Source organism: Bombus terrestris, chromosome 4 (genome assembly GCF_910591885.1).
Source record: "Bombus terrestris chromosome 4, iyBomTerr1.2, whole genome shotgun sequence".
In the NCBI taxonomy this organism is placed as follows: Eukaryota; Metazoa; Arthropoda; class Insecta; order Hymenoptera; family Apidae; genus Bombus; species Bombus terrestris.
The window spans coordinates 3,668,599-3,692,013 of NC_063272.1; the positions used below are offsets into that span (position 1 = coordinate 3,668,599).

Genomic DNA, 23,415 nt, shown 5'->3' on the forward strand with positions numbered 1-23,415 from the left:
ATGCTATGAAATATAATTAAATGTTATTGGAATATAAATGAAATTTATTTTAATGTTATGGAAGACAGTAATTTTATTGTATAGTAAATTTAGTAAAGTTCTGTCGCATTAAATATAGATTCAATAAAATTTTAATAAAATTTTAATATGTTATAAAAAACAATACATTTTATTAATCTTGTGAAGAACAGCATGTTTCAGTTTAGAAGTAAAGAAATACATTTGAGATATTGAGATCAAAAATAGTTTAAGCTAAAATATTTTCTGGATGAGTATAGTATTTCAATAAACTAAATTAATTACATGAAAGTGGAGGAATTTATTTTGCTCGAATTAAACTCAGATAATATAATGTAATTCGTTAAATTAGGGTTAGATTTAAATTAGTCCACTTTTGCTCTTAATGCGTTTCACCACTTCTTACAAATATCAACATATTTGACCTTCCGCCAACACAAAATTTAATACGAACGAAGAACAAGATAAGATCGTTTGAATCAGTATCACATTTGAGTGAAGCTATATTACAATTTGCTGTATAATTCATCAAATTCGGTCATGGATAATTTTTGAGTGATTTACATTTGAAAGCAAACTGTTTAACTTGCTGGTGGTGTAATTAATGGTGTGAGTGGTGTGAAATATATTGAGTATTTATATTGATAGTTCGATGGACATAGTTTTCTACAAAGATATATATTCATAAAAAGCTAAGAAGTTTGTTAATCAATGTTAAAATTCTTAGATGTAATTATTATCATAATTTAGTAACATGTGTACATTACTTTATTTCTAGAAGTTATATTGTTATTTATTTTATTAGTTCTTATATAATATCTCCTTTCTGATTTAAATAACTGTACCATAGACTTAAGTCATTTTATCACCTTTAATGCTTTTTCTTGTTAGGCCTAAAAACTTACAGACTTATATAGTCTTGTAGTAAAATTTTAATTCCTCACAAGTATGTATTTTACATATATTAATAATCTTTTTAATATAGAAATTTAATTATTCTACGTATAGTTCAAGGTTGAATTTTAAAATATTGAAGCTTGTATCTCAAATAATCGTACCTTACCGCATTCATTTTATCATAAAGTATAGCATATTTAGATTACAGTGAAAATTAACAGATTTGAGACACAAAGTAGACATATTCATGTATAAAACAAGTATTGTAAAAGTAAAGGTAAGTACAGTAAAGTTACGTTATTATTTTGTATGCTTCTTTTCGTAATTAACTTTCCGAATATAATAGTTTTCACAATGAAAGATGAAACATAAATATTTTTCATATCAGTGAGAACAGTAATTTTCCATATGTGTTATACAGAGTGGCCATAAATGCACGTAGGATTTTAGGAATGAAATTTTAAAGTAAATAGATTGGCAGATACCAAGAAATTGTTAACATCAAACTCACCGCTTTTACGCTTTCTTCTAATAATTCGCCAATACCCTGTACCAATTCTGTGAAACTCGGACGTAGGGTAGGCTTGGCTTTCCAACATTGCAGCATTATGTCATATCTGTAATATATTCACAATATTAGATTGTAATATTATAATACATACAGGATGTAAAGATATATGAGAGTAAAATTGTTTGTTTTCTGATTGAGAAAAAGAAGCTTTATAGCCTCAGGTTAATTAAAAAATAAGAAAAAATATTAATTGTTTTATCCATTATATATGTTAATAATAATATATTACAAAAATGATATATGATATCTCAGGCTATCTTGTGTCAAACAGTGTTCTGTAGATAATATGTTTATAGACAGTGACGTCCACAAGAAAGTTTAAAGAGTAAACTAGGATAAAACATTGCAATTTTATAAAACTAAACTATGATTAACAAGAAAAATAAATGTATAATATAAACGTGCATCTTAGAATAGACAAATGTACAGAAAAGATGTTTAATATAAATTTTAGTTATACTCATATACAAGTATCAGTTTTAAACATTCTTCTGTCTACCACTATATGTAGATACATGTGGGTAAAGTATGAAAAAAGTGTGCAAAATTTATGAAGTCATATGCTGATTGTATTATATTTACTAGTGTGATTCAGTAGCTTGTGACTGTTGCGGGCTAATTAAAATATTAAAATATTTCTTAATTAAAATATTCTTAAGATATTTCTTTTCGCTTTCTTAGGTTTTTCTCCAAAAGCGCTAACACTATATAATAAGAAAAATTTGTGGCACATATACATATATGTATACGTGTGTACATAATATAATTTTTTTATAACAGAGTTACTGAAAATATCCGATATGTACATACACGTTCAAATACATTAGTAATTCTGTTACAAAACGATTCTCTGTTATTTTTAATGATATTATGATATGCGGAAACGCTTAAGAAATGAATTATTTTGTTCCGAGGGACACATATTATGATACAATTTTCTTCATAGCCATATTTTTCGAGATTTAGATGTTTCCGTAATTTTTTAATATGAATCTATCTTTCTATATGTTAGTCGATGCATTTTTTTTACTCCGTATAAAAAAATGTAGAGGTATTCGTATACGAAAATATTTCAGTTTTAATTTCACCAAAATAAGAGGCAAGTAAAACAAACGCAAGGAAACTGTTCTCTCCTTTCGCATGCTATTGAAACCATCGACGCAGATTTCGCAGACACTCTTTTCACCGATAACATCATTAACTAACTGACAGTATTAACACAAGGAAGTAAGGGAGGAGCTTTACTTATGTAGGAATAGTTATTGGAGTAGTTAATGATTGCTGGTCGCTTTACAGTGCTGTGGAAGCCGAATTAACAATGTCCAAATCTAATACAGACCATGGATTTGATATTGATTTACGTTGAAATTTCATACATACTTAGCGTAAATTAATTGAAATCAAATTTATAACAATAACTTATTTACTTGTTAGCCAGCTTGTATTGCATATTGAGCTTGGGTTAATTCTTTCTAATCCGGCCGCCGTAAGGCAACCGATTATCAAATATCTGCGATAGTAAATTTACACAAGTAAAAATTCTTTTTTATTTCTCTGTACTAATATTGCCAAAGCTATTGTCGGTGATGTCTGGTATCAGTGAAATCTTGTCGAAGAATTGTCGGTGAAAACAGTTTCAGGGATTTCAATGGGACCTGTCTTTCTTTCTCCATATGCAAAGTTCTACAAAATTAAAACTAAGAATTATTTTAAATCAAGCATTTTCGGATTCAAATATCTACAGAATGATCAGTTCAAATCTATAAATGCAAATTATTCATACACTACATGTTGTAGAAAAATATAATTTAGATAAGCAGTTTATAGCTTCGGAGGGGGGGGGCACAATCTGGTGTAAGTGCTTTTTTTCGAGATGGACGCGTTATATGAAGGTGACATACATTTTTTAAAATACAATTATAGATGCTTTAATGCACCGATCGACGCAGATCGTTATTCTTTACAAAAGAGTATCAACCGATTTATTATACACCAAAACTACTAGTCTATCAGATATTTTAACTTTAATTTGTCAAATTTAATGTATGGAACATAAAAGTGAAGCGGTATTCCAGTGTTTATATTGTCTTTCATAAGATGCGTTGATTAATGAACAGAACCATCGTTATGCAACACGGACGATTTCAAAGCTACATAAAATATCGCAAAGATTCATCGTGAAATATATAGATATTTACAAGCTTGAGTAGGTACGTAAACTATCTTATCGTTTGGGGACTAGATACATTGTCAGAAAAGAATTTGATAGATCGGATTGTCCTTATGCGATTCTTTGGTCCTTATGCGATCAAATGGAACGAAAATGATCGATTTTTGAGGTGGATAGTCGGCGGCAACGAAAAATGAATCTTTTATAATACTATGGCAAAAAAGTCATCATGGTCAATGGACAAACAAGGTGAACCACCATTATCGAGTCCAAAAGCAGATCTTCATCCGGAAAAGGTTGTGCTGCACGCATGCTAGGGTCATAAGGGAATTTTATATTACGAGCTCCTTTCAAAAAATCAAACAATTAATTCGGATGTAAATTCGGACTTGAATTGGTAAAGGTATTCATCTTAAGACAATGCAAAACCGCATATGTCTTTGGCTAGTAGGCAGAAATTGATACATTTTGGGTGGATTGTCTTGTCGCACTTTCCAATTATCATTTATTCCAGTCCTTACAAAACTTCCTTAACGATTAATTCCTAAATATTCAATTTCTTGGAAGACTAAAAGGAGTAAATAAAATAGTCTTTCGGTCAAAGATCTGCAAAATTCTATAACAATGGTATAATAAAGCTATCTAAAAGATGGCGAAAGGTTTATATCAAAAATCAAGAATACCTTACTGAATAAAGTTACATTGAAAAAAAGAGAATCGTCTTGTAATTTGACTTTGAAAAAACGACACGAACTTTTCACTCAATCCAATAAATTAAACTCACATTTCAGAAGTAGCATATTCCGGTTGCTCCAGTCTGTATCCCTCAATCAGTTTCTGATATTGTTTCTCGGCTTCCATTCCGGGATAAGGTGTCTTAGCCAATGTAAAGAACTCCCATAGAACTATACCAAATGACCAGATATCCGATTGCGTTGAGAAAATTCGATCTCTAATCGATTCAATGGCCATCCATTTTATAGGTAACAGTCCACCTCCTTTCTTTTTATAATTATTATCCTTATACATAGTTTTTGCTAGGCCGAAATCACAGATTTTCACTACGTTGTTTTCGGCTAATAAGATATTTCTCGCGGCCAAATCACCGTGTAACACCTACAAATGATTATTAAATTATATTTCAATCAAATGATTTTGTTTATATTTTTCATTTATTGATATTCGTAATTTAATTAGCGAATTGATGAGGTTATTGTCTTCCCCATTTCATACTACTTTTATACTGCGCTTTGAAAATTTTTCTATTATTTTTGATAGCTTAGAATTTATTTCATCAGACACATTTTTTAGTTATCATGATATATTTCAAGTTTCATTTCGCATCCATTTACATAACTCGAAACCCACACGTGCGGGAACTTGGAAAATGACCACACTGGTTACATGTAAGCTTACTACCACTATCATACATCGACATTCATCATCTAATCTATGAACTGCTTCTAGAACTAGAGTTACATAAATCATGTTTATTGAAAATGAGTGACTTTGAGCATCTGAATTCTATATATGTACATATATATGTCGGAGATGAAAGAACACCGGAACCTTCCCTTTGGAACTTTGGGAAGACCCCTTAGTACTATAATCTAGATTCCACCATAGCCGTATTAAGAAATTGTTGCCATTCGATCTGACTGTATTTATTTGAGATTTATGATAGTGACCAATTAACAGTAACGTCAATTTCCCTCACACTCCGAACGAAGACTTTTCTCTACGAATTCGATGATCTCGTGCCCTTAGACAGACCCATCATAGTTTTCCTCGACAGCGTCACCGTGACGGAGAGACACTCTCTTGTACGATCTCGTCAACGATTGAAGTATCATTCTTACGCGTAGTGATTGCTTCATGCTTTAACATTGAGTACAACTTAGACGCTAAAGAAGAGTAGAATTCGTCATTCCGTTGACCGCAGATTCGTTATTGAGCTTAGGATCATTGTCATTAGCTTCTTAAGCATCTAATTATCGCGATTATTTGTCAAATTCTATCATAATCATATTTGCACTAGTAAATATCTCCTCTATTGCATAATGATAACGTCTAATGCAAATGGGGATTCGTTTCACGCCTTAACCCCAACTCTAATCTTAACGTCAACCCGACATATATATATATATTATAGACAAGATTTTGGTTGTGGTCTCTTGTGGCGGATAGTGGCTTACGTTCGATGCTGTGGCTGGGTCTTTGTATCCTGACTATGAGGAGTGATGTGTTACTACTCTCGCTTATTTGATACCGTTGTGGTCGGTATTTGTGATCACATCAAGATACGAAAACCCAGATACATCGAGTGTTAATAATAAGTGACCGTTAATAAATTTTAAATTACAACGGAGAAGAAAATGTTTAATACGTTAAAAATGAAATGTAGAGAACGGAGTAGAAAAGGGCCATGATGTTTGTAAGAATGCGAGCAATAACATTGTGCATAATTACTTTTCATGTAAGCATATTCCACCACAAGGGACCACAACCGAAATCGTTCTGTGTTCTTCTCTATAATTTATGTATGTACATTGTTCTGTCGCGCAACACATCTGCACGCTATCCCGCGCGGCTTGCCAACCACCGGTCTACCTGCCGTCCTTCTAACACTCCATAGGCCCAAGGACCCACTATAAAGTTGCAATTCTAGCTGCATTGTTCACACACATGGTCTAAGCACATCTGTTTGCCAGAAGAGACTTTCTAATTCCAGAAGTATTTTCGGCCGGTTTTTAGAATTATGTGCTCTTAAGAATTACGAAGAAAGCGGAGATATACCTAACGAAAAATCTGAGTTTCCCTGTAAACAATGTCGCCTAGGACCCAAGTTGGTAGGAGGTTTCTTCCTCCTCTCTTCCTTCCTAACATTGGTCCCAACCAATCGACATCGCGGATTATTGCCCTCACTCTACTAACTAAAAATGTAAGCAACGAATCCGCGTTCTTCGTTCAAAGGGCACACCCATACCAAGCTTTCCTCCTTATTCACATTAGAATAAGCTTCAGAGTTTTCCATCGTCTCTCACGGTGACTAGAGTTCCTGCATTCCCTACAACTCTCACCGTTCCTATATCTCTCACATTTTCCTACCACAGTCAAAGATCTAACGCCTAACTTCTAACATTAAGTCTCATACCGTGCTAAGTTATTAAGTGATTATATCTATTCAATCGTGTATACTAAGTGTTGGAAATATAAATTTTAACTCTGTGAGCCACAGTGTTATCATACCTGAATCACCCCTATTATCTTAATCGAAATACGGGGATCGAACTATTCGTGGTGTCGATCATTCTAATCGTAACGGGAATTTACGACTCCCGTTGGCGCGTATTCTAACGACCGCGTCTCCCCGCGATAGCTCGAAAATACATGGTCCTTCGAGCCGGATCACGTGCCATCAAAGAAGTGCACTGACCAGTGACTATACAGTGTCACGTGAAATCCACATTCCAACACCTAGTCAACTGACCAAAGGAGCCGCCACCGGAGAGGAACACCTCCTTCGTTCAGCACCTACACGAGACCACGCCACACTGTAGCGAGTAAAAATCGACTGTCAGACCAACGCCCATTTGATCAAGGTAAGATCGTTCCTACCATTAAAATCAAACATGGCTCAACCTGACTCGATCAGCACATTGCGGCGGAGACGAAACGGCCTCGCCAACCGCTTTACAATCACGAAGCGCCAACTCGATGAATACGAAGAGTCTGGGCAAGTAAACAAGGGCTACTTAGTATCTTGCCGCAATTCGTTCGACGAGTATTGGAGGAAATTAAGCGCGGTTCAAGGCGAGCTAGAAGTGTTAGATCAGGGGGAAATTGCTTGTAGAGCCTCTTTGTTGCAAGAGCATCTGGAGATTAACACACGACTCATAGATCTCTTTGACCAAATACCAGCAACAACCCCCTCGACAACAAAAACACGCGACTCATGCGTGAACCCTGAGCCGACACCAATCACTTTACCAGAGGTCAGCTTGCCTCAGTTCGACGGTGCCTTCGAGAACTGGACCTATTCCTATGACACGTTCTCATCCACAGTGGACCGCAATGAACATTTGACCGAAGTGCAAAAAGTCCAACACGAGTCGACGCATCAAGTCGAAGCTGTCCAACTCGAGATAGAATTATTAGACTCGGATGGACAATCGCGCGATCTCGAAATCAGAGAGCAATATGAAGATATATACGAGCGGCTAAGACGTAACCAACGTGTCGCACGGCAAGCCCCGTCATCGAGACCGAGAACCAGTGAATCCGTCGCTGCTATCAAATCGCCACGAAATGTCTTCATTCAACCAACCTCTCACGATCCACTAGACCGGAAGGAAGTGAATCCCGTCCAGGACAACAAGAATCAAACTCCGCCGACGGGGAACACCACTTTACATATTACACCTGACATGGACGTCATAGCAGAGAATCTTTCTCCGGGCCCTAACGTGAAGAACTCTCCATCGCCATGGCGGCGAGGAGCCACGCCTGCGAGTGACCCAGATCGAGATAATCTCCACGCTATTACTACTATGACTAATCATTTAATTGTCGGTAGTTTTCAGAACGCGCCAGCTGATTTCAACACTTGTCCACTAAGCCCACAGATCACTACGTCGGACAAATCGCTGATTTTGTCTTTTGCGGATTGTTGGACTACGCCGGTACAACTACCAGCCATCAGCGAGAAGGCGCAATCCGAAGGGGTCAACGGGGGGAGCCTCATCCCTCAATCAACCATGACCTCCTTCACGTTTCCACAGCCGAAACAAGAACGAGGATGTCCAAATGATATGCAATACTTTCACGGGTCTGATGTTGCAGAAATACCATATAAGAAAGGCGAAACCTGCTCGAGGTCTTACCATGAAACAAGCTACGATACCTGGGACAAGACAACTCAATTGGGCCAAATCATCGGGGGGAGCTCAGTTCCCCAATCAAACACAAAACTCTGCGACGTGTTTGAACCTGTACCATGCATCATCGGAGTTTCATTCAATGACACCTCGTGGGCCGAGGTGTTCCACAATACTTCATGGGCCAAGCTGTTTCACGACGCGTCCTGGATCGTGAATTTCATCGCGCCCTCCGCGCGACGTCGAACCAGACTCCAGGACAGACGAATACCCTCAGCGCACCGGCCTTTCGGTCGTATCATCAAATTCCTCCTGGCGATCACGACATCTTCTGGACGGCCACAGTCCACACGGCAGCAACAATCAACAAGAAGGCGGATAGGAGATTTAATTAACTCTACCTCTACAGAATTTTGATCGGTGCCCTCTCAACGGGGGGAGGATGTTCTGTCGCGCAACACATCTGCACGCCATCCCGCGCGGCTTGCCAACCACCGGTCTACCTGCCGTCCTTCTAACACTCCATAGGCCCAAGGACCCACTATAAAGTTGCAATTCTAGCTGCATTGTTCACACACATGGTCTAAGCACATCTGTTTGCCAGAAGAGACTTTCTAATTCCAGAAGTATTTTCGGCCGGTTTTTAGAATTATGTGCTCTTAAGAATTACGAAGAAAGCGGAGATATACCTAACGAAAAATCTGAGTTTCCCTGTAAACAATGTCGCCTAGGACCCAAGTTGGTAGGAGGTTTCTTCCTCCTCTCTTCCTTCCTAACATTGGTCCCAACCAATCGACATCGCGGATTATTGCCCTCACTCTACTAACTAAAAATGTAAGCAACGAATCCGCGTTCTTCGTTCAAAGGGCACACCCATACCAAGCTTTCCTCCTTATTCACATTAGAATAAGCTTCAGAGTTTTCCATCGTCTCTCACGGTGACTAGAGTTCCTGCATTCCCTACAACTCTCACCGTTCCTATATCTCTCACATTTTCCTACCACAGTCAAAGATCTAACGCCTAACTTCTAACATTAAGTCTCATACCGTGCTAAGTTATTAAGTGATTATATCTATTCAATCGTGTATACTAAGTGTTGGAAATATAAATTTTAACTCTGTGAGCCACAGTGTTATCATACCTGAATCACCCCTATTATCTTAATCGAAATACGGGGATCGAACTATTCGTGGTGTCGATCATTCTAATCGTAACGGGAATTTACGACTCCCGTTGGCGCGTATTCTAACGACCGCGTCTCCCCGCGATAGCTCGAAAATACATACATATATAAAATTGAGATGCTCAGAGTTAATCCTTTTCAATAAACGACATGATTTATGTAACCCTAGTTCTAGAAGCAGCTTGTAGATTAGATGGTGGATGTTGATATATAATAGTGATAGTAAGCTTACATGTACTGTTACAATGTGTTGCTATCCAAGTTCTCGTGTTTGAGAGTTCCAAATTAAGTGAATGACACTGTAGATAATTCTTACATACAAATATTTTCCAGTTAATCTTAATCTAATCCATTTATTAGGTCATCTCGTAAGATCGTGCCGACTTTTGTGTATACATTTCATGTGTCGATTTATAAACATACGGCGATAAGGGATCAATGCACTTGAAAAATGGGAAGAAGTTGTACAACGAGAGGGAGATTACATTTTTTCATGAAACTAAAAGGTATGTAAACAATCTTAACATATATACCGCTCGAAAAACGGAACGAACTTATGGGATGACCTAATAGTTTACATTCTCCAATAATTGTGACGTAAATTATAAACAGATTTACCTTTTACTATTTTATATACATAGAAAAATAAACAAGTAAAAAAGAAGAGAAATTATTGAAATGTACCTTTCTTTGGCTAAGATATTCCATTCCTCGCGCTACTTGGAACGCCCAGGATAACAAATCCTGCGTGCAGATTGGTTTCAAATTGTGATCTTTGTAATCACCGCGATAATTAGATCTCCATCCCGGTTGAGAGGAATTATTACTAAGAACACAGCCATCCGGCGACATACTAATTCCTTGAGAATCCGTAGTAGAGGTTTGATATGTTGCCGATTCGGTGGCTGAATCTTCGCTACGACTGCGAGAAAATGACAATGCCACGTATTTTATCCTGTCGCATGAACAAAAGAGAACACGAATTTGTTAACCGTAACCCCATGCACAGCATCAGTAGTTTTATATTATAATAGCAGGGTTATGGATCAAGGGTGCAAGGAAGCAGAAATGTGTAATAGTTTACTAATTGTGTGTAGCGATAAGTTAGAAAACATGGGACATACAAGAACAGTAGAGCTTCCTATATCCAAACTACATTTTTCCATATAAATAATCGTTGCTCGGCTATAGTTTGCGAGATATTCGCAAAAGGGCTTAAATGAAAAGATTAGGATTATACTAGATCCTGGTACGCGACCTGACGGTAATCATATTGTTGTATAACTCAATTTAATCCTGATTAATTGATGGTAATTATTTTTAAATAAAGAAGATATAAAGAAAATGAAGCAGAGGAGAAAAATATGTGTATATCAAATGTATAAATCGATTGGGCTACAATCAAATTGGCGGCTCCTTCTTTTCTTCACCCATTCAGTAAAGCGGTAGGAGAAAAAGGCTCTTTCCATAGCTTCTTTACTCTGATGAACTCTACAACGGCACAAGGGTACTATCAGCAGGCTAGTCGCCATTATTCACATGTATATATAGGGTCCGGCCGAATAACACGTAAAAGTGAGCACGTCGTGATTCCTTATAGAAAAATAAGAAAATAATATAAAATAAAATTTTCTCATTTTCGGCTTAATTTTTGATAAAATCGAGTTTGAGAATTTATCAAGTATATTGAATATGGCTAATTAGGATAAACTAACCTCCAATTAGTACTTACATGCGTACGATAAATTTTCAAATTTATTTTTTCGGAAATAAAACGTCTTGAGAAAAAATTTTATTCTGCATTTTCGACTTATTTTCACATGTAGAATGACCTCCTGTCGATTATTTACTCCTGCCTAGTTTGGAATTAGCCATATTCAAGTATACTTGATAAATTTTCAAACTCGATTTTCTAACCCGAGAATAAAATGCTTTATTTTATATTTTTTAATCGATTGATATGGAATGTTGGACTTTATTTTGATTTTCAAAATGGTAAACATGCGATAATTCATTGAAAACCGTCATTGAAAAATTCCTTATAGGACAAAATTCTTTTAAGTAAATTGTTAAATAATATTTATAGTATGAAACGTAAATTGTTTTATAATTTGAAAACTTAGCGGCGATGATATGTATGAGGAAAAATTATTCAAAATGTAAATCTGGACAACATATTTAAAAATTACCGAAATCGGCGAGTTAATACTCTAATCTACATAATTACTCAACTCCGTTTATACGAACTTGATTTATATGAACGGAATTTTACTTATTGCCTGATTAATTTAACTCTGATTTTCTATTAACTGAACAATTGTCCAGTTATATGAACATTTAAAATGTATCTGTATCTACTTATATTTATATTTAGACAAATGATTTTTGTCGACGTTTTGGCAATCCGACGAATTCAAAGTTGCATCGATGCAAATAGCCATCACTTCGGACATCTCTTATTATGCTGCAAGATTTGTTGTTTATTTTCTATTTATTGCCGAATGACCTTGCATTAAGGCTCGTTGAAATTGTAATTAAAATAAACATTCTCTCTTCTACTAGGAATAAAAAGCTATAGCAAATAATTTAAAAAGTGGGGATGATTTTGAAATGATTGAAAACCCTCAATCTACAAAAATATCATTACCGTCATACTATAGCACACTCTGTACCATTAAACTATTGTAAAAAATGTTACTTCATATCTGTAGAAAGAACGGAGATATTTAAGGTGATCAGAGTTATTAACTCGGTCAGTATTGTATGAAGTATGTGTTATAGCTATTTTGGATATTCCATATCTTTCTACATATTGTATTCATGCTATAGTCTAGATTTTTTATAAGTGCATCAATATCCGCTATCTAGTTATTAGCAAAAGTTCTATTCCAGCGAAAGAATGTTCGAGCAATAGGAGACTCGAATATTATGGTATTCGATTGAAGATTTGGGATACGAGAGGTTTTACTGTATGATTTTTTCGTTTTCAAATATTCTAATGTTAAACACAGTGTTGCATTCCGAGATTAAAATATTTATAGGATACTGCTAATAGTATTGTTAGAATATTAACATACAATGTGGGAGTTGGTTATTTTATACATATAGATTTTAATTGTACACATTTTCATTTTCACGAGCTGCATTCAATCGATCATTTAATTGTGTAATGGAATAAAGCAAGCAATTATCAACGAGTATATTAATAAATAGGGATATTATTATGATATTGTAGTATCGTAAGGAAAAAGCCTGATTAGAGATCGATCAAAACAATGTCGTCTGTCCTTCGGTTGTTAGTTTACATAGGGAAAAAAGCCTATGTGACTAAAGTCACGTAGTTCTTGCGGAGCGTTAACAGGCTGGGAGTAGAGAGAGGAAAAAGTAACGCTAATGGAGGGGGACGATTTCGGTTCAAAGAGTGTTGACCGAGAGGTCAGAGTGTGTGAATCGAGAAGTGAGTCGAGAGGTCAGAGTTAATCGAGGAGTCGAAGAGTAGAGTTATTAGCGTTGTTGAGAGATTGAGTGGTTAGCGTTGTGGAGTTGCGTGAGTTACTAGCGTAGCTGAGAGATTGAATTGTTAGCATCGTCCAGTTGCGAGAGTGGTCAAATTAGAGTAAGATTGTTACATTTAGTTCCAAATTAAACAATCATCGTTTTCTGTCTAATTAATATCTGTATAACTAATTTATTGTAAATAAATTACAAATTATAAATAGTATCAGGAAAAATTTATACCTAAATTTCTGCGATACTACAATATGAGTATTTATGTGGAAGTGAAAAACAAAAGCAAACCTGTTGTTGCTGCTAACACTAACAGATCTAGTTAAAAGATCTAAACCGATAGTAGGATCGAATTTGTCAGTTGCAGGATCAATTTGGTTGATGAAATCAGCCCTGTGTCGCAGCAAATAATTGTGCAAATTTCCAAATCGGCAATATTCTACGATCACTAATAATTCACCTATTAAAAGAAGATCAGAAAACTATCAAGATTAAAGCTTAAACTCCACCTAAAAAATATTATTATTTCTCAAAAATGAGACTTCAGTCGAAAAAATTCAAATTTTATTTCAAATATTATAGTTAAAAAATTCAAATTAAAAAAAAAAGTTTCATATATTTTAACCAAAATTTAATAATTAAATAAAATTAAATTATTAATAATGAAATATACAAATTTATTTATTGTTTGGTAATATTAAATTCATATCTAAGAATTGACTTTCTCTTACAATGAATATTTCATAAAGACATAAAAAGTATTTAAAACATTAAATTTCAAGGAACATTATTCAAGTGATGATAGAATCGCTTAGATTTATAGGTATGGTTTAAAAAGATATAACATAAACTTTGCAAAAATAATGAAGGAAAATTGTATTAAGTTTAAGAACTAGGTCTATTTACGCGAAAAACGGCTAGCAAGCTCCAGATACAGATTTTTGTGATTTTATCTATTAAAATATATCTAAATTAATATTAAATTAATACAAGGAATTTCTGTTCCTGCGATTGTGATGTGTTGATACGTATAATTCCATTCATAAGCATTAAGACACTTGCAAAGAAACAAGGTACTTAAACCTGACAAATTATTAGGTTGATATTTTTAAAAAATGAGACCAATCGAAAAAATTTTATTCAATATTTTTAACTTATTTTCAAATCTAGAATAATCCCCTGGATTATCCTCTCAAGCTAGGAATTAGGCAAATGTATACTGTAGACTTGACAAGTTTTTAAACTCGATTTACTAAAAAAATTGTGCTACAATTTTGTTATTCTTGATTTTTCTCTTATTTTGAGCCATAGAATTTATTGAATAATTTGGGGCCACAGGGTATAGAGTCTTTTTCAGCGATTTTATAATCACATTAAACAGCAACTTTTTGATTCAGCTTTATTTGTTATGCAAGTGCTGCGATATACGGATGCTATACGTCTTACTGTAGTGTTTCTTGTGAATCCTAGATCTATTATAAGATACGTACGTTTAGAAATGTTTTTCGTGCAAGCACCGAGAAGATTAACGACGTTCAAATGTTTTCCAAGGTGCACCATAATTTTCAACTCACTGGCAAGCGCACGAACACAAGTTGGAACTGTTGTTCGCCGAACCATTTTTACAGCCACAGTCGTTATCGGTTCGTTCTCGCAAATTCCTTCTGCTTCCGCTTTCATAACAACGCCAAAAGCCCCGCTTCCTAATTGTTTCCCTGTTAAACGTTTTGCATAATCAAGGTATGTACGTACTACCAAATTCTATTTCGCTATAAAAGTAATATAATTAATACCTACAATTTCGTAACTTATTTGACATAATCTTGTTTAAATTGGAAAAGCATTATAATACTAATCATGGTTGGACACTTTTTGTTTGAAATAGAAATAATGAATGAAATCTTATTTGAGAAATTAATTATTTTCAAATGATTTATTTGCCAAATATTTGATTATTACGAATAATAATAATAGATCAAATAATTATTCATAATAAAATAACAAATTTATTCGAAGATGAAGTTACTTTCAAATCAATTACAATCTCATTCGAAAAATAAAATATTTCTAAATATGTTTGCTAATTATTTGATTATTTCACATAACAATACGGGATAGAGGATAACAAACAATTGTTTTTCGTGTATAAGAAACATATTAATGAAGTATTCATCGTCGAAACAGGTAGATATTGAAATCGGAATGGAACACGGAGTGGGAAGTCACCGAGGAAGAGCTGTGGGACGCGACCAGAAGGATGGTCTCCCGCGGCATGGCGCCGGGCCCGGACGGGATTCCGGGCCGGATCTGGAGAGAAGCAATGGGGGTTATGGCTCCCGACTTCGGCGCATCTACACGGAAATGCCTGAGGGAGGGAGTCTACCCACAAGTTTGGAGCACGGCGAGGTTGGTCCTGCTCCGCAAGGAAGGCCGACCGGCGAACTCGCTGTCGGCATACCTTGCTGGAATACGTTGGAATACGACGATACCTGCTGGAATCGTCGCCGCCCGTCTGGAACGACACATGTTAGGACGGGTACCGGGTTAGCACGACAGCCAGTACGGCTTCCGGAAGGGACGTTCGACGATCGACTCGGTCAGGCGCGTACGGGCACTCACGGAAGACATGGTTTCCCGGGACGGCGTGGCGTTGGCAGTGTTTCTGGACATCGCCAACGCGTTCAACACCATGCCGTGGAGCAAGATAGTGGCAGCCTCGGAACACTTCGAGGTTCCTACCTACCTCGTTCGGCTGATCCGCGCCTACTTCGACGACAGGTGGGTATGCCAGCAGCGAAGGGGAGGAAAGGCGGCCCGTTGAGCGCGGCGTTCCGCACACCGACAGGATGACCCAGGTACTCACGGGACACGGCGTGTTTGGGGAGTACCTAAAGAAGATCGGAAGCGAGGAGACCGACACCTGTTACCACTGCGGGGAAGGCAAGGGACACGGCGTAGCACACGCTGGAATTCTGTCCGGCGTGGGAGTTGTCCCGCTACAACCGCCCCGCTACAACCTGCGTCGCGCCATAGGCGAGTGCTTGGCCCCTTCAGCAGTCGTGGAGGCGATGCTGAACGGGCCACAGGAGTACGGGCTGTCCGCTTCTTCTACGAGCAAGTTACGCTCGTAAAGGAACGGGCAGAGAGGGAAAGGGAGAAAATCTCTCACCCTTGTAGGGTAACGCATCGCAGAAGGATGACAGTCAAGTGGTCCAGAGCCGCTTCACCGCCATTCCAACAGGCCGCCACTAGAAAGGGCGATGGCGCCAGGGGCAACGGTTCCTTTAGCTCCAAATTTAAGATTCAGGCGAACTTTTAACAAGAGGACGCGGGAGGGGGTGCAACGGAAAGACAATTCGATCGAGGTCCCCGGAGCACTCTTGACTCGTTGCGTTATTTAGTTTGCGTTTGTCGTCAGGTGTTCTATGACTCTGCCATACTCTTCTAAGCCTACGTTTTTCTACGATTTTTTTAAATATGTAATGGGGGTATTCATGTTTATTGATATAACTCTTAGTAGGTGTGGAAGAGCGGATAGCGTTTACTATGCTGCTGTTTAAGTATCCCGCGGCTGTTTCAATATCTTCATTAGTTTTTAAGAATATTCAGGATGGTGTCGAATGATTAAAGACTTCTCTAAAGAGCTGCCAGTTGGTGAGTTGGTTATGAATAAAGCCATTAGGTGGATTTTCGATAATTGTTGAGCTAATTGTTGCAATAACGGGGGAATGATCTGAAGAGAGTTCCGCCGAGGAGTTGATTTGGACATATCTAGGCGAGATATTTTTAGTTATGAAGAAGTCGAGTAAATCGGGGATTTTCTTAGTGTCAGTGTGCCAGTATGTGGGTTCATATGTGGTGAGGTAGTTGAGATTGTTGATGGTTATGCTTTTCAAGAGGTTTTTGCCTCTTGCTGTGACAAGTCTGCTGCTCCATTGGGTATGTTTGGCGTTATAGTCTCCTCCAGCTATGAATCTTTTGCCTAGGGCGTCAAAGAGGCTGTCGAAGTTCTCTTTAGGAATCGAGTGTCTGGGAGGGCAGTATACTGCTGAGGTGGTGATTGTACCATGGCAGTCTTCTATTGCTACGCTTGTGGCTTGAAGGTAGTCTTTCCGGAATAATGGAAGCTCGTAATGCTTAATGCTGGATTTGATGATGATTCCGGTGCCGCCGTGTGCCTTTTCACTGGGGTGTTGGGTATGGTAGAAGTTGTAGCCGTGTATTTTGAGGTAGTTTTTGTCGGTGAAATGGGTTTCAGATATGAGCATTACGTCGATATGCTGTTGTTTTAAGAAGAGTTCTAGTTCAAATTTGTGCTGAGCTAGACCGTTGGCGTTCCACAGAGCTATACGCATTGGTTTTATTTTGCTTCTGTGCGTATTAATTTATCCATGAAGAGTGCAAGTAGTGATAGCAAGTTGTTAATTTGCTCGGTTTGCTTCTCGATTAGTTTTTCGAGTCTGGTAAAGTGGTCTGTGGGGTGGGAACACTATTTTCTGAGTGTCCATTGTGGCTTTTCGAGTTGTTTATGTTTCCTTGTGCTGCCTGGGCATAGGACATTGATGGTGTGGTGAATTTTTGGAGTCTAGGTTCTTGTTTGGTTATCTCCTTGGGTCTGAGTTTTGGGTACTTATTATTGTGTAGTGTTTTATAGGCTAAGCATCCTTTGTAGTTCGCAGGATGCTCTCCTTGACAGTGGATGCACTTCGCGGGGATTTCTGGGGATTTAGTGCATTGGTCAGTGAGGCGACTACCTGCACATTTTACGCACCCGAAATTATGGTTGCAGTATTTCTGCGTGTGGTCATACCTTTGGCATCTTGTGCATTGTACTATCTCTTTCTTTACAAGAGGTGGTTCGATCTTAACTATAGAGTTCATCAGCCGGTTGACGTTGTAGATTTCTTTGTTATTATTTTTTTGTTTTATATCTATGAAAAATAGCGATAGTGGGTTTTTTGTGATTCTATGTCTCATGTTGCTGATGTTAGTTACTTCGTGGCCGTGCTTTAACAGTTCGAACTTTAGTTCGTCTAGATCGGCTGAGTGGTGGATGTTGCGTAGCACCACACGAAATGGTCTTTCTTGCTTGAGCTGGTAAGTGTGGAAGTTAGCATTCAGGGTTTTTAACAACTTCGTTAATTTTCTGTAGGCGTCTGGGTTGGTCGGTAGGATTTTTACACTGTTGTTGCTGATTTTCAATTTATATTCCTCCTCGCTGATTTCTTTTTGGGTTGTTTTTGTCATTGATTGAATGTCAATGACATCGTCAATGAAGATTGGCGGGGGAGGTTTTTTTTTGTGTATGTTGTGTATTTACCGCTACAGTTGTGTCCATAGCGTCATCTGCCTCGAGTATCGCGAACCTGTTGTGGGTGGTCACTTGGCTAGCTGATGGGTTGGTTTGTCTCTTGCTCACATTAATCCTGATAGCTTCCAGCTTGTGTTTTCTCGTGTGCGGGTCGTTTGCAAAGAAGGGTGTATTGCCCCTTTGCCACGGGGGAGGAAGAGCGGCGTTGTTGTGACTGAGCTCCGTAGAGCCCGTTTGGGATGATTGGGCCATCGTCGATCTAGTTAATTCAATATGAAAAAACTAGTCGAGAGACTGTGCGAACACTTGGCTAGGTTTGTTAGATTCGCTTTCGACAGATGGGCGTCACGTGTTGTTTTATGAACTTCACAGGGCACTGGACACACGTCTGCACGCTTCGGCACTCACCAGCAAACTGAATGCATAAAGTTGAAGGTAAAAATAGAGTAATAGAATATTACAGTAAAAGAACTAGCCCTGCGGAATCTAGATATCATTCCTACGAACTAGAGATGTTAGCAGTTGTAAACGCCGTCAAGCATTTTCGTCACTATCTACATGGACGGGAATTTCTTGTCGTCACTGATTGTAATTCCTTGAAGGCATCCAGTAATAACGTATATTTAAATGACAGGGTTTACAGGTGGTGGGCTTACCTGAAAACTTTTAGCTTTGACATTATGTATCGTGAAGGCAAACAAATGGCCCACGCAGACTTCTTTTCGTGGAATTCCGTAGATTTGGATCACCGTACGATCAACAAAGTTACAGAGAAAGAAATTAATCTGACCGAAATCTCCGAGGATTGGCTATTAACGGAACAACGCCGCGATCCTCAAATCTCAGAAATAGTCAATAAATTACAAAGCGAGGAGCTCGCGGAAGATATCGCGAATACGTATGAATTACGATCCGGTACCCATTATCGTAAAATACAAATAAAAGGCAGAACTCTCTGCTTACCCATTGTCCCGAGAGATTTTGAGTGATCCGTTATTAATCATGTCCATCAGTCAATTATGCACTTAGGTTGGAATAAAATGCTCGAGAAGCTGTACGAGCATTACTGGTTCGAAGGAATGGCGAAGTATGTTCGTAAATTCACAGAGAACTGTCATGCTTGTCAAGTTTCAAAAGCTAGTTCAGGTAAAATACAAGCTACACTGCATCATATACCTAAGGCCAGCATACCTTGGCATACAGTCCACATGAACATAACGGGCAAGCTAAGCGGTAAAAGTGACTCGAAAGAGTATGTTTTGGTCGACGCCTTCACTAAATTCGTGTACCTGCATCATACTCGTAAAATATCAAGGAAGATGTTTTATGGACAAAGAATTCCAAGAATTTTGCCAAGGTAAACATATTGATAGCAACTATTGATATCAACTCCACTTGATAGCAACCGGTGCTAGTAGGGCTAATAGACAGGAACGTATTATGGATACGCTGAAAAATATGTTTACGACAGTAGAAACGACCGGGCGACCGTAGCAAGACGCGATTGGGGAAATACAATAGGCTTTGAATTGCACTACCAGCCGCGTGACTAAATCGAATTCATTGGAACTATTAATCGGTAGAACAACAAGACCGTACGACTTGTTGCTACCCGATAATATCGAAGAAAGAGAAATAGACATCTCCGATATAAGACGACAGGCGATAAAAAATATAGCAATTAGCGCCAAATGCGATAAAGATAGGTTTGACAAAACTAAAGCTAAAATGGTTAGGTTTAATCTCGGTGATTTTGTATTGCGCAAAAATGAGGAAAGAAATCAAACCAAGTTAGATCCAAAATTTAAGGATCCATTTGTAATACCAGAGATTTTGGAAGGAGATAGGTACATTTTAAAAACATTAGACGGTAAACGATCATATAAATACAGTCATGATAGATTAAGAAAAATGCCAGATAGTTGCGTTCCTGCTGAGTTGGATGTTTGCAGTGATGACAATGGCAGTGACAACGACGATATGAGTACGCCGATCTCAGAGGATCATTAACACTAGGATCATGACATTTAACATAGTGTTTCCACACACAAACCTAGTGCGACCATACACTAGCATTCGATATTTCCACACAAGCCTAGTGCGACCATACACTAACATTCGATATTTCCACACAAGCCTAGTGCGACCATACACTAGTATTCGATATTTCCACACAAACCTAGTGCGACCAATACCTTAGCATTCAATATTTCCACACAAGCCTAGTACGACCATAAACTAGCATTCAGTGTCTCCACACACGCTCAATGTGGTAATATGATCCAACAAATTGAGATTCATCCATATACGAAATCGAAAATGATTTGTCATGTCATCACGGTCTGACTGGTAACTCACAGAATGCAACTAGCACTTTGAATACCAATCATAATGCTACTGATTTTTGTTTTATTTTATTTCGTCATTGAGCATCCGATCGAAGTTTTTGTTGTTAATCTGGACCCTTGGCCTATTTGGACATTTAGTTAAATTATAAATAAAATAGTATTTAGTTGTATCGAGTTTAATGTTGGGAAAACGTAATATTTTAGATACGCCCGAGGACGTGTGATAGTCAGGATGGCCGTGTCGGAGATGAAAGGACACCGAAGCCTTCCCTTTGGAACCTTTGGAAAATCCCTTAATATTATAATCTAAATTCTAATCATAGCCGTAATTAAGCAATTGTCGTCACTCAATCCGATTGTATTTGTTCGAGATAACTGGTCGTTGAACGTAGCTACGGTCACGGGATGAACGATATGTCTAACAGAGGAAGTACCGATGTTGAGGGACACGCTGTATTAACAATCAAGCCCCGGTCAGGAGCAATGTTGGTTTTACGCGGGACTGCCTAGTAACGGCGCTTGGGATTTTGTTGATATTTCCGATCAATATGTAATTGACAAATGTGGCCATATCTGTCTTTTATTTTGCAATCACCTTGGAGAGTTTACTGTTATCGTCTTGGCAGTCCGTCTGAAAGTAACCCAGTATCTGAGTAAACGTGTCTGCGTACTACAAAACATATTCTAATGTACAAAGAGTTTTCCCGTGGATTCGTTATTGAACCCAAGAACATTGTCAAAAGCATCCGTTAAACTTATTGTTCGTTAAATTAATTAATCGTTAAACTAATTATTCATTAAACTTTGTAAAGACATATTTATTTGTGTAAATACAATCTTTGTTGAACATCACGATGATTGAACATAATTCTAATGAAGAATTATCACGCGCCCGAAATCCTAACGAAAACCCGACATATATAATATAATTAATTGAAATCAGCAGTTCTCTTTTTCTAAGAAAATTACGTAAAATATGTCAAATGGATATATGTTTATATGAATCTTTTTTATTGTTTTGATGTGCTGAAGTCACCCCTAAAATATTTCCCACTTATTCTAGGATACTGTATACAATTTATAAAATCATAATATTTGAATAAAATAGACTCATCCATCAGTATTTAATGTTCAATACGTTATAGATTTCAATGTAATTATTGTACTGTAATTAATGTAAGAAAGTAAATATATATTTTTATAGAATGTAAGTAGAGAAATGGAACCTCGATAAAAATTTATTGTGTGATTAGAAGATTATAAAAATGTGTTTTTCATATTGTATTCTTTGAATAATGTGTATGTTTCGCATATTTATGTTTAAAAACGTATGCAAAAATATATTACGTAGCATTTACTTATGCAATACATTCATTTCATCAAATTAATTTAATTTATCGGAAATGCGTAAAGTGTTAACAATAATAATATGTAATCGACATCAAGTGTAAGCCACGCTAAATAGTGTATTTGCAATATTGAGTGATTAAACGTAAGACGTAGTAGTTTGTATTTCCAATTCGAATAAATCGGTGTGATTTATCGCATCATTATTTGTAATGTGAATCATACGATGAACAAGAAGTAAATGTACTGGAAATTTTCTTAAATTTTATAAAAAATGAATATTTGAAACGATAAACGAGCTATATTTTGTATACAAATATCATTGGTTAAAGTGTGCAAATTTGGACAGAGTGTTTGTAATTTATTATAACACAAGCTATATGTACCAGAATAATTGCACAGGTATTGTTAAATATTACATCGTAAATGATATTTAATAATTAAATTTACTATTATACCTATTTTATATGTGCATAAATGTTATATATGTGTAGATAGGTATCTCCCGTACTATACAACTCCGAACTCTTACAAAATGATTTCTCTCTAAAATGATTCGAGAATGCGGGAAATCTCCACAGAACGGAACGCCACTTTTAATGTGTTCACACATCTGCATATTTTTAATCCGTCTTTAGTTCGTGGATTACTAAATCTTTGCACTCGAATCTTTTTCGTTATAGGGAAGTAGTAACTCGAAAATTTTCTCATAAAAAGTCAATGACGTTCTTACAACTGACGTAAATGAATTATGAATCAAAGATAAACTAGTTTCCTATCGCTTTCTTTTGTAGTAAATACATTTTTTCGGGAGGGGGGGGGGGAATTGCTTTTCAGCATAAAAATATATTAGACAACATATACAAATTAAAAACTTTTAGATATTTATGAGACGCAATATATGTTTAAGTTAATTATATATATGTTGAGATTCCTCACCTAATTTCAATTTTTCTCGAGGAAATTCCCATTTCTTATCGTAAGGAAGCAATTCTGCTTGATCGTCTACTGTTAACTCTGGATTTAAACATTCTACTGCTCCTTCTTCGAAATGCATCAATCCTGATTCCATTAATTCCTTTCTCATGATCTAAAAATATGGAAATGTAGGAAATGATATAATAGTAGTTATTGAAATACATATTAAGGCAACAATTGGTTATTTTTCGAAAGATTGATTAATGA

The 23,415-nt window shown here is 36.9% G+C and overlaps 1 protein-coding gene across 3 annotated transcripts in view; it reads right to left on the reverse strand.

The window, feature by feature from the left end:
* Positions 1-23,415, reverse strand: part of LOC100646978 (vascular endothelial growth factor receptor 1) — a 74,035-nt gene that overhangs the window by 5,111 nt on the left and 45,509 nt on the right. For 2 of the 3 annotated variants that reach the window (XM_012307773.3, XM_012307774.3), the window contains exons 17-22: positions 23,170-23,320; positions 14,715-14,939; positions 13,516-13,684; positions 10,402-10,672; positions 4,441-4,772; positions 1,427-1,532 (exon numbers count right to left, since the gene is read on the reverse strand). In XM_012307773.3, coding sequence (XP_012163163.1) covers positions 1,427-1,532; positions 4,441-4,772; positions 10,402-10,672; positions 13,516-13,684; positions 14,715-14,939; positions 23,170-23,320 — 1,254 coding nt within the window. The remainder of the gene's footprint in view (positions 1-1,426; positions 1,533-4,440; positions 4,773-10,401; positions 10,673-13,515; positions 13,685-14,714; positions 14,940-23,169; positions 23,321-23,415) is intronic. The other variant, XM_012307775.3, reaches the window with a different exon arrangement.